This window comes from Chiloscyllium punctatum, chromosome 2, assembly GCF_047496795.1.
Source record: "Chiloscyllium punctatum isolate Juve2018m chromosome 2, sChiPun1.3, whole genome shotgun sequence".
In the NCBI taxonomy this organism is placed as follows: Eukaryota; Metazoa; Chordata; class Chondrichthyes; order Orectolobiformes; family Hemiscylliidae; genus Chiloscyllium; species Chiloscyllium punctatum.
The window spans coordinates 124,451,361-124,466,109 of NC_092740.1; the positions used below are offsets into that span (position 1 = coordinate 124,451,361).

Sequence of the window (14,749 nt, forward strand, 5' to 3'; positions counted from 1 at the left end):
AGAGAATCTTTTGACTCCCTGCTTCCAGAATCAAATGAGTTTTGGTCAGGTAGATTTTACAGACTTCCCAATCTGAATCTGGGCACTAACCCCCTGACCACTTCTGTCCTGAATGGTAACAGGATTTTGGGGCAGGGTGATGGGCTTGGTGATGAGGCAAGTTAACATTTTAAGTCTTCTTATAAATGAGGAGCTTTGTCTGTATTCACCATTTTGAGTTTATCTGTGGACACCAACTTTATAGATCATATGGAACCTTGACAGCTAAACCCTGGGGAATAATGTTAATTGAGTGGGTTAGTGCCTTTCCATCTCAATGCCTTCTCTGAATGACAACTGATTGGATTCTGTCTCCTTCTCCTTCTTCTCTCTCACCCCCATCTGACCCAATGACCTTCAAACTGCAATTCCGATTCCTGCACTGGTGTCACTCAGAATCTGTCACTCTGACAGCAGCAACACGTGATCTCTGGAGTTTAACAACTCCATTATGATATGTAAAATTCCCATCTTTTAGTTTCTGAGCTCCACTCTAGGCAGGTCAGATAAGTTAACTTTCAATCCTCTGCTCTAACAGAGGGTGTACTACAGTGGTTTGCCACAGATGTGCTATGAAGTGTAACTAGTACTACAATTTGCTTCTATAATGCTAACTGCAGTAGATACTTCTATCTCCATGAAGATCCTCTTTTCTTTATATAGAATTTACTGCCTTTCAGCCCGAGAGGCTTTTAGCTCTACACAAGCCTCTTTCTCATCGAATGAAAGCAAAATACTGCAGGAAATCTGAAATAAAAACAAAGTGTTGGCGAAACTCAGCAAGTCTGGCAGCATTGGTCGTGAGAGAAAGAGTTAAAGTTTTAAGTCTGATATGATTCCTCTTTGGCTCCGCATCCCAATTTGCTTTAATTAATCTAATCAGTTTACACTTTCATTGTTCTCTCTCTCATGCCTTTTCAGCTTCCCCTGAAATGTGTTTATTCTTATTACCTTGAGCTCCCCATCTAGGAATGAGTTCCCCATGCTTCCTGCTTTTTGAGTACAGAGATTTCTCTTGAATCCCTTTTTAATGGGTTTACTGTTGATTTACCTTATTTATAACCTTGTCCATCTTCACACTAGTTAAAGCAGCCTCTGTACTTAATGCCACATGCCCTCAAAGCGACTTCCTGTGCAATCGCAGAAGGCATAACACTTGTCCTTTTACCTCCTCCCTCCTCTTGTTCCAAGATCCCAAACACACCTTCCAGATGAGACAATGTTTTATTTGTACTTCTTTCAGAATAGTATTTATTGCTCACAGAGTGGACCAAACACACAAACTGGGTGACTACTTTGTGGAATATCTCTGTTTTCTCTGAATGACCTGATCATACGTCCATTCAACAAACCACATTGCTCTCCAGTAATGTTTCCATTCTAGGCCTGCTGCAGTGCTCCAATGAAGCTTCATGCAAAGCTTAAACATACTTGCCAGCAGATTCAGGAACAGCTTCTTCCCTGCTGTTATTAGACTTCTGAATGGACCTCTCAAATTTCAAATCTAATGTTGATCTTGCTTTTTGTGCCCCTTCTTTGCAGCTACAACTTTGCATTCCTTGCTCTGTTCAATCACCCATCTGTCTGTACTGCATGCAAAACAAAACTTTTCACGGCACTTGAGTAAATGTGATAATAATAAACCAAATCGAGCGTAAAGAACCGCTATCCTTTTCTGCTTAGGTACTCGACAGCTCCCTACCACCCTGTTCCCTTCTTCCTTTCCCCATGGTCTAGTCCAACTATTTTTCCGAATTGCCTGCCATATATTTGCCTTTCAAATATGTATTCAACTTCCTTTTGGAAGATACTCTTGACACGGAGTTACAGGTGATATTCTAGATGGGTAACAGGCAACTTTTAATGAACATCTTGAGAGGATGGAGGTGTGGAGGGAAGTTGAGTGAGAAAATTTCAGAGTTAAGGCCTTTTCTAGTTAAGGATGAGACCACCGTTAACCACTTACCAAGTTTCAATTTATTTTCATAGTGAAACATACACCAGTGTTTCTTTACACTTTTAAAAAGAAAACCTGCTAAATTGAAGCCAGTTGAAACAAGTTAAAAGGTACCAGCCCCTTAAAAAGGCATCCTAACAATTATCAACATTTTAAGGCAGAGGAGTTTAATATGTCAGAGATAATGTGGTGCTCATTGGTGCTAGAAAGCCTGAAGCCTACTAGTGGGCACTTCATATTCCATCTCCAAGGAAACCCAGGCACAGCTGTCACTGGAAGAAAAGTAGTCACTTGGATAGAGTGACCTCCTCCCCAGCCTTTTTCCTGGACCAGCTTGTCTAGGCACAGGCGTAGACGTTTGATGTTTGTTTGTGTGTGTGTGTGTATAACAATGTTCTCCATCTGCGTTTAGTTAAGCATATTCACATACAATTAATACCCGTGGTGGAGTGATGCAAGTTGGGATGGGATGCACAAGACACTAGAATTGGTGGAGCTTGTGAACTCTTGTTAGTTGAAAGGAAGAGATTTGAGGGGGAAGAGAGAGACAAGTACCAAGGTTTTACTCCTAGCAGTGTATTGTGGTCACTGCTTTGATTTGTATAGCAGTATTAGTATTCTTGTAATAGCAAACCATGTAGCAAACAATGTCAAGTGACCTGACCGCTGCATTAGACATAATAATTTATTTTAATACTTACATGGTGATGCGTATGGAAATAATGCACTATCGGTGTAAATAAATTGTGCTTGACATCCACCCTGCCATTTATAAAATCAACGTGGTCAGGTCCAACACTGAAATGATGCTGTGTGACTCCGTGGCAGGGAGTGTTGCTCTTCTTTGCATTGGAGGCAGTTCAGGTCTGCGCACCAGAGTAACATTTCCAATTTTGGATTGCTGTGAAGTAACTTCAGCTTCATGTCAACAGTAAATTTGCCAGCCGACTAATGCTCTGTGAATGCGATGAATCAAGTAAAACATCTGGCTGTGATAGACTCCTGAAACATTGTATTGAATGGTATGTTGTTCGGATTTTGTAGAAATAGAAAAAAAGAAATTTAGGAATTACATGGAAATACATATACATGGAAATATATATAAAGCATTGATTTTATTGATAAATATCCAGATTCAGGAAAATGATCTTCTACAGTGAAGCTGCAACTTCTAATGCTGCAATGCTGAATCTTTTATATTCGCTTTCCTCACCATTTCGTTTATAAAGCTTATGTACAGTGACTTACCGATAACGTTTTGAAAGAACTGCAAAATCGGCTTTTATTTAATATCCTGTGGCAAATGCTGTTCTGATTCCACTTCAGTATTGTAGGGGCATTCTAAAGTGGTGGACTTTGTTTAAATTCAAATAAATTTTAAAGATAGCAAGTTTTTCCCGTAGAGTAATTTAACAGTTCACAATAGGGCTGCTTTGAAATGTTCAAAACTCAACTTGCAAATTCAGGATCTGAAGATCTCAAAATGGAAACTCTACACCTTACTCATCAGTTTTGTGCCACTCCTGTTGGCTTTCATGACTGGCATCTTGCCTTTAACTTCCCTGTTACCTCCAATAGCTTGTATATTATTTGCGGTTTAAACACACTACGGCAAGTTAAGTCTCCTAACTGTATAATTACCCTTTAAGAATTTAACAGATAATATTATTATAATTCCATCTCAATATATGTTAATTATTTCAATGAGGGAGCTAAATGTAATATCTCACAGGTTTGCAGATGACTCAGCTGGGTGGGAGGGTGAACTGTGAGGAGAACATAGAAAAATGTCAGTGTGCTTTGCACAAATTGAGTGAGCGGGCAAATAAGGTATAATGTGCATAAATATGACATTATCCACTTTGGTAGGACCCCTCCACCCCTGCTGGAAGACAGATTGTTATCTGAACAGAGGGAGGTGCAATGAGACCTGGGGAGTCCTTGGGCACCAGTTACTGAAAGTTAGCATGTAGGTGCAGCAGGTGGTGAAGAAGGCAAATAGTACATAGGCTATTACAGTGAAAGCATTTGAGTACAGGAGCAGGGGCGTCCTGTTGCAATTCTACAGGGCCTTGGTGATACTGCACTTGGAGTATTATGGGCAGTTTTGGTTTCCTCATGTTTCTGCGAGTGTGTTCTGGCTATGGAGGGAGTATACTTGAAGGTTTACCAGACTGATTCCTGGAATGACAGGAATAAATGGATGAGCGGAGATTGGCTCGATTACGATTATGGTCACTGGAGTTCAGAAGAATCAGGATGGTCTCGGAGAACCTTTATAAAATTCTAATGGAGATAGACAGTTGACTCCATTATTCTGTGTGTGGTCCCAATGCACAGCTTTGTCCAGCTCCCAATGTCAAAGATTTTGACCTTGTGGCTGAGGGGATAAAGTCGAAACTGATGGCATATGCCCCAAAATCCCCTACATTGGCGAAGTGTACTCGTTTAATTCCCCTGGCTAGACAGTGAGCAGCTTAGCTGAGACCTGTTGACTTTTAGTTAGTCTTGGTCTCTTGATGTAGACTTGTGTGATAATGCTGAAAGGAAAATAAATTAAATCTGGCAAAGATTCTTTTCAAAATTACATTTGAAATCTCAGCTTGATGATCAAGACTGCAGTGTTTAATGCGATTCAAATCATAGGCTCTGTCTTGCGTTTAACTGATTTTTCTTGTCATTTTTGCTTTAGGCTGCCAGCATGGATCAATACTGCTACTACAATGAAACCATTGCCTTTTTTTACAACAACAGTAAAAAACCCCTAGCTCAAGAATGGAATGCAATCAGCAAGCTTGTCATGGGCCTGGGCATCACTGTGTGCATCTTTATAATGCTTGCTAACCTGCTGGTTATGATAGCCATTTACGTGAACCGCCGCTTCCATTTTCCCATATATTATTTGATGGCGAATCTAGCAGCTGCGGACTTCTTTGCTGGCCTGGCCTATTTTTACCTCATGTTCAACACGGGACCTAACACCCGCAGGTTGACTGTTAGCACGTGGCTTCTCCGCCAGGGCCTGATAGACACCAGCCTCACTGCATCGGTGGCTAACTTGCTGGCCATTGCTATTGAGAGGCACATCACGGTGTTTCGAATGCAGCTCCACACCAGGATGAGTAACCGGCGCGTGGTGGTGGTGATTGTTGTGATATGGACCATGGCCATCATCATGGGGGCTATCCCTAGCGTGGGTTGGAATTGCATCTGCGACATCAACAGGTGCTCCACCATGGCACCGCTCTACAGCAGCTCCTACTTGGTGTTTTGGGCTATTTTCAATCTGGTCACCTTCGTCGTCATGGTGATCCTGTATGCCCACATCTTTGTCTATGTGCGACAGAGGACTATGAGAATGTCTCGTCACAGTTCAGGACCCCGCAGAAATCGTGATACCATGATGAGCCTGTTGAAGACAGTTGCTATAGTGCTTGGTAAGTGGCTTGTTTTTCCTATTTTAAGTACTTCTGAACATTTATATTGTGCCGTTTTCCTCTTCATCCTTTTTGTCTTCAAGTTTTAAGGTCTTTTTGCAAACATGAAAATCGAAGCTTGTTCTGGGGGATCCACTTCTGCTTAAAAAAAGAAGAATTTCCTTCTGAATGTTGTTGAGATGTTTGTTATGGGGTTGTGTAATATTGTGCAAATGGACATTGGCTCATTCTTCAGCAATCCACGGTTAAAGTGATTTCCAGTTCTAATTGATTGTCAGTGTGTGCAGAACTTTTGTCTGCTGTCTTTCAACTTGCTCAGCATGAATGTTTCATTGCAATCTTGAGGAACGTGCCTTTCGTGTTTGACATTTTATTTTGCAGTCAGCTATCTTTGTAGTTGTGTGTAAAAGGCACTAAACCAGTGTCAAGGAGACATGTTGCTTGGATGATACCAGAGCTGAGAGGGAGTTATTAAAGGGGAAGCCTGGTTGGGGTCCTTTTTTTTTCTCTCCATTTGAAGCTAGGGCAGAGAGATGACTTGATAGAGGCATTTAAAATTGAAAAGGTTTGATTAGGTAGATGTGGAGAACATGTGGAAATTCAGCAAAACCTCTTTACCTGAAGACTAGTGAGAAAGTAGAACTCACTGCTAGGAGTAATTGAGGCAAATTGTGACAAGACGTAGAGTGGGAAGATACTTGTGGTGTCTCAAGACCAGTTGGGCTGAATTGCCGACTTCTGCACTGTGAATGCTGTGTAATTCGGTGACCAGCAGAAAATGGTTTCTTTGTGGATTTTGAGTCTATCTTGCTGTCAGTATTTGAAATTTAATGTAAACAACCAAGAACAAATTCAGATATTCAGTCATTGTCTGGTTGTGGTCCAAAACTGATTAAAAGAATTGCTGTTTTCTTTAAGTAATCAGTTTGACAGATGCCTGGTACTGTGAGGCAGTGTCATGGATCAACATTTCTGAGCCTGCACAACAACAGCGTCTGTCAGCATTTTCAAACACAACTCTTTGTTAATATGATGAAAGAAACATCTTTCATTTCGAAGAATTGTTAGTTGGTTCAGGATGGTGACACAATGGGATATCTGCTGTTGTACTCCATTCTGCTGTAAATCAGTTAACATTTGGGCAGATGGTAATTTTCAGACTGTTAACACTGGAAAAGATATGAGGCTTATTTAGCAACATTCTTTGCAGCAGTTCTGTTTGTCTTTCTTGAGCTTTCAGTGATGTGTGTTTTGCGACCAGGATATTTATTTTACCTGATGTGGCAATGTTCATGTTAGTCCTTGTAATATCAGAAAGTAGGGTGTGGATAGTGTGGTATTGAAAGATTCAACAGACATTTATTACAGTGCTCTCTTGCAACATTCATAAACATACCAATGTATGAGCTAAAATTATGCTACTCAGTGACTAAGAGAGTATGCTTTCATCACCTGTCATGGTTCAAATGACCCAAGGTAAGATGGAGTCTGAGATCTTCATACCCTCGGGTTGCATACTGTGACACTGATGGAGAGACCGTACCATATTGGTAATGTTGCTGGATTAGTGATCCATTAACTAGTCCACTAGTTAATGTTCTGGGGGCACTGGGTTCAGATTTGTGATGCAGATGGAATTTAAATTCAGCTAATTAATCTGTAATTGTAAACTAGCCTCAGTTTTGTGGTCCCCATTAATAACTATCATTGATTTGTTGTAAAAGCCCATCTGGTTCACTAAAGTCCTTTAGGGAAGGAAATCCACCATCCTTACCTAAGTCTTGCCTACATGTGACTCCAGACTCACAACAGTGCGATTTGGTTCTTAACTGCCTTCTGAAATGGCCTGAGAAGCCCCACAATTCAAGGACCAATAACAATGTTGGGCTTACTCATGCTGCCTTTATCCCTTGAAAGCATAAAGAAATATGTCTTTTAAAAGTATATTGACTTTGAGACCCAACACAACATCCAGATTTACTTATGGCAGATACTGATTAGTGAATGGCTTGGAGATGCTAACACACAGTTACGTATTTCTTATCATACCTTGTAATTTCCAGAGCAGCAATGGCATACATTTCTGAGGAAATTCAAATGTTGATTAACTTCTGGTGATATTTTCTGCACCCTTTGAATTTCCTTTATTTTAAAGGCGTCAGAAGCTGTTGCATTGAAAAGGGAAAAACTTCCAGGATTGTAGTTTCCAAAGCAACTTGTGTTTGACGTATGTGACCAATGTCCTTAATAACCATAAGTGTTTAATTTCCATGGCGAATGGGAAGGTAGGCTTTCCTTGGGGTCCTGATAGCTTGTGCTGATTTAATTGTTTTATATATTTTTTTAAAATAATCCGCCATATGTGCATAATTTCTCAGGAAATTCCTGTGTAAATCTTTGGCAGCAGGATCAGTGAGGAAGTGGCAGGTCCATTGATTTCTTGACCACTTGTGATGCATATTGCCAGCAATTGATTCATATCATCTTGCCCTTAATCCGTGTAATAATGCCTTTCCTGATGTGATTGTGGTGCACATTTCTTAGAGTCTCCTGAGCTGGCAGTACTGAACTGTACAACTGTTTCCAATTCCTTCAGTCTTGGGGCTCATTGTGGTGCTTAGCAAGTGTAGTTTTTGCACTCACAGCTCTGAGGTTGGTTTCTGTTTTTAATGTTAGTTAATGAAATTCCAATGCTGAGGATGTCAGCAATAGAGGTAAAGGGTGAGTTGTAATGATTCCTCAAGGTGGTCTTTGTTTTCAGATTTCAGCTTTGCAGTTCTATTACTGCAATGCCTGTACCAAAATAAATCTATTGTTTTTAAAAAAAAGTCATATGCATCCCTTCTTCTTACTTGATAGTACGTATTCCCACTGGATGCCAAATCACCTTTTTAAGATGTATTTCTCTCTGCCTGATTTTGTGGATATAGGAACAGCTAGATACTTGTCTATTTTCCCATTGCCTTTTAAGAAGGCAGTGTTGAGCTGCCTTCATGTTAGGTCTCTTCAAAGTGCAGTTACAAGTGAATTGCTCAAGATTAATCCATTGCTGTGCATCTGAAATTAATATTTAGACCAGGCTGGATAAAAGTGACTGATCTCCTCTAAAAGATATTATCTAACCTGATGGGACACCCCAGAGTAGTTTCATGCTCACTGTTTATGATGCCAGCTTTTGATTCCTTAACTAGTTTAAAGTCTTCTCCCAGCTGTCTTGGTGGGATTTTAACTTGTCTCCTGATTTGGATGGTACGGCGGCTCAGTGGTTAGCACTACTGCCTTTCAGCGCTAGTGGCCCAGATTTGGTTCCAACTTCTTGCGACTGTCTGGAGTTTGCACGTCCTCCCCACGTTTGTGAATTTCCTCCCACAGCCCAAGGATGTGCAGATTGGGTAGTTTGGCATGCAAATTGCTCATTGTCTGGATTAGTGGTGCTGGAAGAGCACAGCAGTTCAGGCAGCATCCAAGGAGCAGCAAAATCGACGTTTCAGGCAAAAGCCCTTTTACCAAATTGCTCACAGTGTCTAGGGATGTGCAGGCTAGGTACTGATGGGAAATGGCAGGGTTATGGGGCAGGATGGGGGGTGTGGGTCTAAGTGGGATGCTCTTTAGAGAGTCACTGAGAATTCTATACTGAATCAATAACATTAATGTGCTTTTTGTACATGTCTTGGCAGGGGATAGACCAGAGGTTGTCACAACTGAACAGATTGTGTTCTTGTCTAAGGTTGATTTAACACACTTCAAGCTGGCCATTCACTAATGACCTGGGAGAAAAAACACTGATGGAACACCTACGTCAGGATTCCTCCTCCAACTGTGTTCAGAGGAGCTACTGATTGGCTGAAAGTGATTTACAAAGGCACCTTTTCCATTACAAACTATCAAACAAAAATTGACATCAAGTGAAGTTGGCCAATATTGGAGTGGGTGACCAAAAGCCTACTCAAAATCAGGAAAAGGCAAGGCTTAGGAAGCAAAAGCGACTGTGTGACCATGGTAATTTATCCCTCTTCATCCTTCTGTACATGGCTGCACTCATTTGACACTGTTGACCATGTACCACATGTCCAACACCTCTCCTCCATTGTTCAGCTGGCCCTTGTTGTATTTATCAGGTGCCATTCTTGTCCATCTGCTCAGAAATTACCTGCGGGGTCTTCTCTTCCTAGTCCCATGCCATCAGCTTTAATGACTTTGCTATCTTTGGCTCCAATGCACAGAAGCCAACACTTAAAGGAAAACCTGAACATCAGCTCAACTCACCCTCAACTGTGCTGCACCCATCTGCTGAGAAACCTGGCCAAATGGTTTACCCTGTATTTTAGCCAGTAGTATGTATAGTGGTGCTGGAGGAGAATAGACAGACCAAAAAAAAATCTTTTTGTGATTTGTAATCTAAAAACAATATCACAATTTTAGTATCACCATTTGAATCTGCCAAGTATACCATATGTTCATATCCTGTGAGGCATTGGCAATATGTTTCAGGCAATCTGAATAAGCTCTTTTTCTTTGTAACATAACTTTGTAGTTTGTTTATTTTTAACTTGCTAATTATCACTTAGCAGCAGCTGTTTGCTTAAAAAAAATTGCCCAAGTCATTCTGCATTTTGTTTTCTCCTGACAAAACCCCTCATTCTCCTTTTCTCAGTTTACTAAACTTAATCTCTCATCTTATTCATTACTAAGTATTTTTGAAATGGCTATTTATGGACATCACTAATAATACAATGGTGAAGATCGAACAAAACACACTTGTTTCAAATCTGGGTAGAACCCACAAGTTACCATGAGCCTAAACTGGGAAATGAGACATCCTTCCTGTTCTCTGATGATTGATTAGACCCTCTTTCAGGACAGAATGTTGATTATTTCTGATGGAAGGTTGTTTAAGAACCACAAGTTACAGTGTCGTAGAATGACACAGTGCAGAACATAGAACATAAGAACATGAGAACTCGGAGCAGGAGTAGGCCATCTGGCCAGAAAGAGCTCACTCTGCCAGAGTCAGCTGTTCAAAAGGGCAATCCAATTTTTTTTTCCATTCTCCTGCTCTTTTCTCCCCAGCTCTGCAACATTCCTCCTAAAATTTCTCTTTTTTGACTTTTATTATGGGATTTGCTTCCACACTACCCCTTCAGGCAGTGTATTTTGCAAAACCAGACTTTGCTATGTAAAAGTGCTTTGCAAAACATCAATGTATGTCCAGTGGTTAGTGATCTTTTTGCCATTGGAAGCAGATTCTCCCTTTTATTATTTAATGAAAACTCCACCCCCCCACCCACCCTTTTCAGTGCTGCTAACTAACATTCTTTTCTCCTCTTCAATAGCCCTTAAATGCACCTTTGCTATTTATCTCACCATCTCCGTGGGCTAGCGAGATTCAGTCTTTCCTGGGCAGCACAGTGGCTCAGTAGATAGCACTGCTGCTTTACAGTGCCAGGGACCTTAGTTTGATTCCACCCTTGGGCGTCTGTCTGTCTGTCTGTATCTGCGTGGATTTCCTCTGCGTACTCCGATTTCCTCCCACAGTCTAGAGATGTGCAGGAGGATTGGCCACGGCAAATGGAGGGTTACCAGGATTGGGTGGGATGCTCATCAGATGGTCGATGTGGACTCGACGGGCTAAATGGTTTCCTTCCACACTGTAGGGATTCTATGATTTTTCTCTTTTTGGGTAAATAGATTCCTTTTCAAATTCCTTATTAGATTTATGCATTAAAATCTTGTGTTTAAGGCCTTTACTCTTGGATTCCTTAGAAGTAAAAACTGCTGAGAAAACTTTTTCTTAAAGATACTTTCAGCTACTGTTCCTAATTGCTACTGATGGGACAGCTGGAGATGGTAAGTTACCATTGTACTTGAGCATACTGCAGGTTCTGTGAAGGCAAGTAGGTTAAGGGAAGAGAAAGTCAAGCTTCTGTTTTCCAGGTTGTCTTTCCTGTTTTCTAGTGAACGTTCCGGGCGGAAACACAGGTGGAGGAAGGGGTGATGCAAAATGGTTTGGAGGTGGCCATCAATGGGTACAGATTGCAAAGAGCTTTGGCAAGAAAACGATTGGGGAAAGACTTGAGGTGGTGTTAAATTGTTTGGCTGGTCCTTAAAGCATGTTGGCGTTGATTGCTAATAATTCATAGAATGTGGACATTGGCATGGGCCCAAGATACTGAGCTGCCATGTCACAGTTAGCCCAGTGTTACCTTTTCTTCCTAGCCTGGATTTTGAACAGTGTGGAACTGTTGTGAAACATTAAATGAGACTTTTTGACTTTGCTTTTTTTGATAGGGCTTTGCCAGGTATTACTAGTTCTGTTCACAGTTAAACCGCTTGTTCATTGATTTGGTTTACAGGCCAAAAAAACAAGGTCACAAATTTATGAATCAGTGGGGGCGTATGAACAGAGCTGAGCATGAATGATCTTAAACATGTTGAATGCCATACTGAAAAATTACCAAGCTGGTCTGATTACCTGAGAATTGTGTCATATTTTGAATGTTACAGCATAGATTTTGTTTATTTAAATATGGAATGATGTATTTTAAATTTGATAGCAGCTTTCATTCTGCCAGCTTTGTTAGCCAAGAGGCTATTTGAAATAGAGTACATAATTTTAAGAACTGTATAAAAATGGTCCTCTTTATCATTTCAATTTGGGAACCTTGATTCAGGTAAAAGAAAGCAGGAAGGATTGTCTTTACGTCACTGATTGTGGACAGGACCTGGACGTGTTTCGTCCAGTTTAACTAAGCTAGTTTCTACTCACCTTTGCCCCATATTCATGATTTAACCCTGAGATCTCCTCCCAACCCCTTTCACAGTTGGTCATCTATCTTACTCTAAAATAATCAATCAACTTCCCTTTGCCAAAGATGCCACCCACGCTACCATCCGGGGGATGTGGGTGGGCAATGGGAGAAAAGAGCAAGTTAGCATTGACTGATATTTAGTGAGACCAGTGTTGTCCGTACTCTGGCTGCAAGAGCAGGTCCAAGTGCAAACTAGTGACCTCTGCCAACTGGGAGAACAAGGGCAGTCCAGCACCACACTCTTGGACTCTGATCTCCTCACTTTCTCCTGCATGAAAAAAACCCACCAACTGCAAGTTCTCCAAGCCACACCCCATCATGATGTGGGCCAAATTTGCTATTCCTTCATATTGCTGGGTAAAATTGTTGGAACTTGCTCTAGCACTATTTTAGTGTTGCCCTGCAGGTGAACTGAGAGGGTCCAGGAAGTTGGCTCATCACCAGCTTCCAGAGAGCTGTTAGGGATGCGCAGCAGATGTTGATGGAGGAAAGAAAAACAAGGAAGTGCTGCCATTATAGCTTACTCTGGCTCTGTGTCCCTCGCTCCTATGTCTGACAGATGGTGATGCTTGTCCATCAGGCTGTCTTTCTGGTGGGGAACTTGATGGAAAAATTTTCATGTCATTTTGGCTGTTTGTTTTTTGAAAAAAGACACCTTTTCATGCTGCTACTTGTCTCATTTGTTAATTCATTCTTGGAATATTTCTGAAACTTTCTGAGCAATATAGTTCAGTGCCATAGTCTTCGTTCAAACCAAGAGAAGGCTAAAGTTGTTGAGACAGTTGTGCTAGATGCTCCCAAGCCCATCATCAAATGCCTCCTCAAAATGGAGAAGGATAATTTCTTGGACTTTGCAGTTTATTTAAGAAATTCTGAGACTTGTTGTTTAATTGAAGACATTTATTTGTCTTGAACATGCTTTTTGTCATATTATATATTTTATTTATGCCTCTGCCTTGCCTTCACATTTCAATGAATTAGGATACTTTTTAGATGCAAGTTATTTAGCTGTTCCGATGGGCAATAGAAAGGCGTATCATCCTTTTATATTTAATAATTGTCACTCGGTGCATTCTAGCTTTCCACCCTGTCAAACTCTGACTTGCTCCCACTAACCCCCTATGTTTCTACTCCTCTATTTGAGGCAAAGCATTTATTTCCTGTGACCTGGCCTTTAGAAATTTCCACCCTCATCTTGTCTTTTGCTCTCTCCTTCCGTTCAAACCTTCCTAATCACTTATAGCAAAACCTTTTGAGAGGGTGAAGCATGGGGACATGGGTGTGTGGATTTATGCAATGTTTGGATGACAGTCAGGATTTGATAGTCATACAGCATGGAAACTAAACTGATCCCACCTCCCTGCGCTTACCCCATTTCCCTCCAAGCCTTTCCTATTCATATACTTATCTAAATGTCTTTTAAACGTTGTAACTGTGCCCACATTCACCGCTTTCTCTGGCAGTTCATTCCACGTAAGGTCCACACTCTGTTTTTTGAAAGACAGGAGGGGCAACTTTATTTTATTTTTAAATCTTTCTTCTCTCACTTTAAAAATATGCCCCCATGTCTTCAAAGCCCCCATCCTAGGGAAAAGACCCATGTCATTCATCTATGCCATCATAATTTTATAAATCTCTGTAAAGTCACCCCTCAACCTCCTACACTCCATTGGAAAAAAGTTCTTTCCTGCTTAATATATGCATTAAATTTGAAGATTCAGTGGAAAGCTCCCTTCTCTCTCTTTCCTTTTGTGCTTGGCACTTTTCTCCTGTTGTAACTCTGAGACTGTCTTATCTCAGACTGATCCACAAATATATGTCATAGCTCTAATCTAACTGATTTTGCAATTCTAAAATGGAATTTGAGATTAGGTTGCAGCCAGAAGTCCATGTCTATCTGTTTATAACATTGATGGCTACTATATTCTTGGCATTGAGTATTTTATTCGGTCTTCCTGTCTTCACTTGTCCTGTGTAAGCAAACTGAGATATATTGTATTTAAAAATGAAGGTCTGCATTGTATCTTCAGTTAACAAGCGTCCCTCCGTTTGTTAGTAATCTGAACTGTGAATTTTGATCTGAGGCTAGATTAAATCCTTTCACAATGTTCTGATCCTCCAAAAAACCAAGAACATTTTAATAAGGTGAATATCCCAGTCAACAATGGAGAAAATAAAGGACAAGATTTCACAATCTGAGACTACTAATAGACAAGTTATACATAGACTAAACAATACTTAATGGCCAACTAATACACCAAATTTAAAGAAGAGTTAGTTTGCCTTATCTAACTAATTGTAATCAAGATACAATTTACTTGCTTAATATTGCACTGCTGGTAGGTTTGTAGCATTTTAGGAACAACCCTCTGTAACCAACAGCTTTCCAGCAGCCTTCTATTTCCCCACTGCAATAGATTCAAGCTGCCAATCCCCTTTTGAAAATTGTCCACTCAGCCTGTGTTTACAAGGTCCTGTTTTCACCAGCAAAACCCACCGTAGTGACT

The 14,749-nt window shown here is 40.7% G+C and overlaps 1 protein-coding gene across 2 annotated transcripts in view; it reads left to right on the forward strand.

Moving 5' to 3' along the window:
* lpar1 (lysophosphatidic acid receptor 1) overlaps positions 1 to 14,749 on the forward strand; it is a 100,657-nt gene that overhangs the window by 39,451 nt on the left and 46,457 nt on the right. For both annotated transcript variants that reach the window (XM_072588109.1, XM_072588110.1), the window contains exon 3: positions 4,689 to 5,433. In XM_072588109.1, the coding sequence (XP_072444210.1) occupies positions 4,698 to 5,433 (736 nt within the window). In that variant the 5' untranslated portion in view covers positions 4,689 to 4,697. The remainder of the gene's footprint in view (positions 1 to 4,688; positions 5,434 to 14,749) is intronic.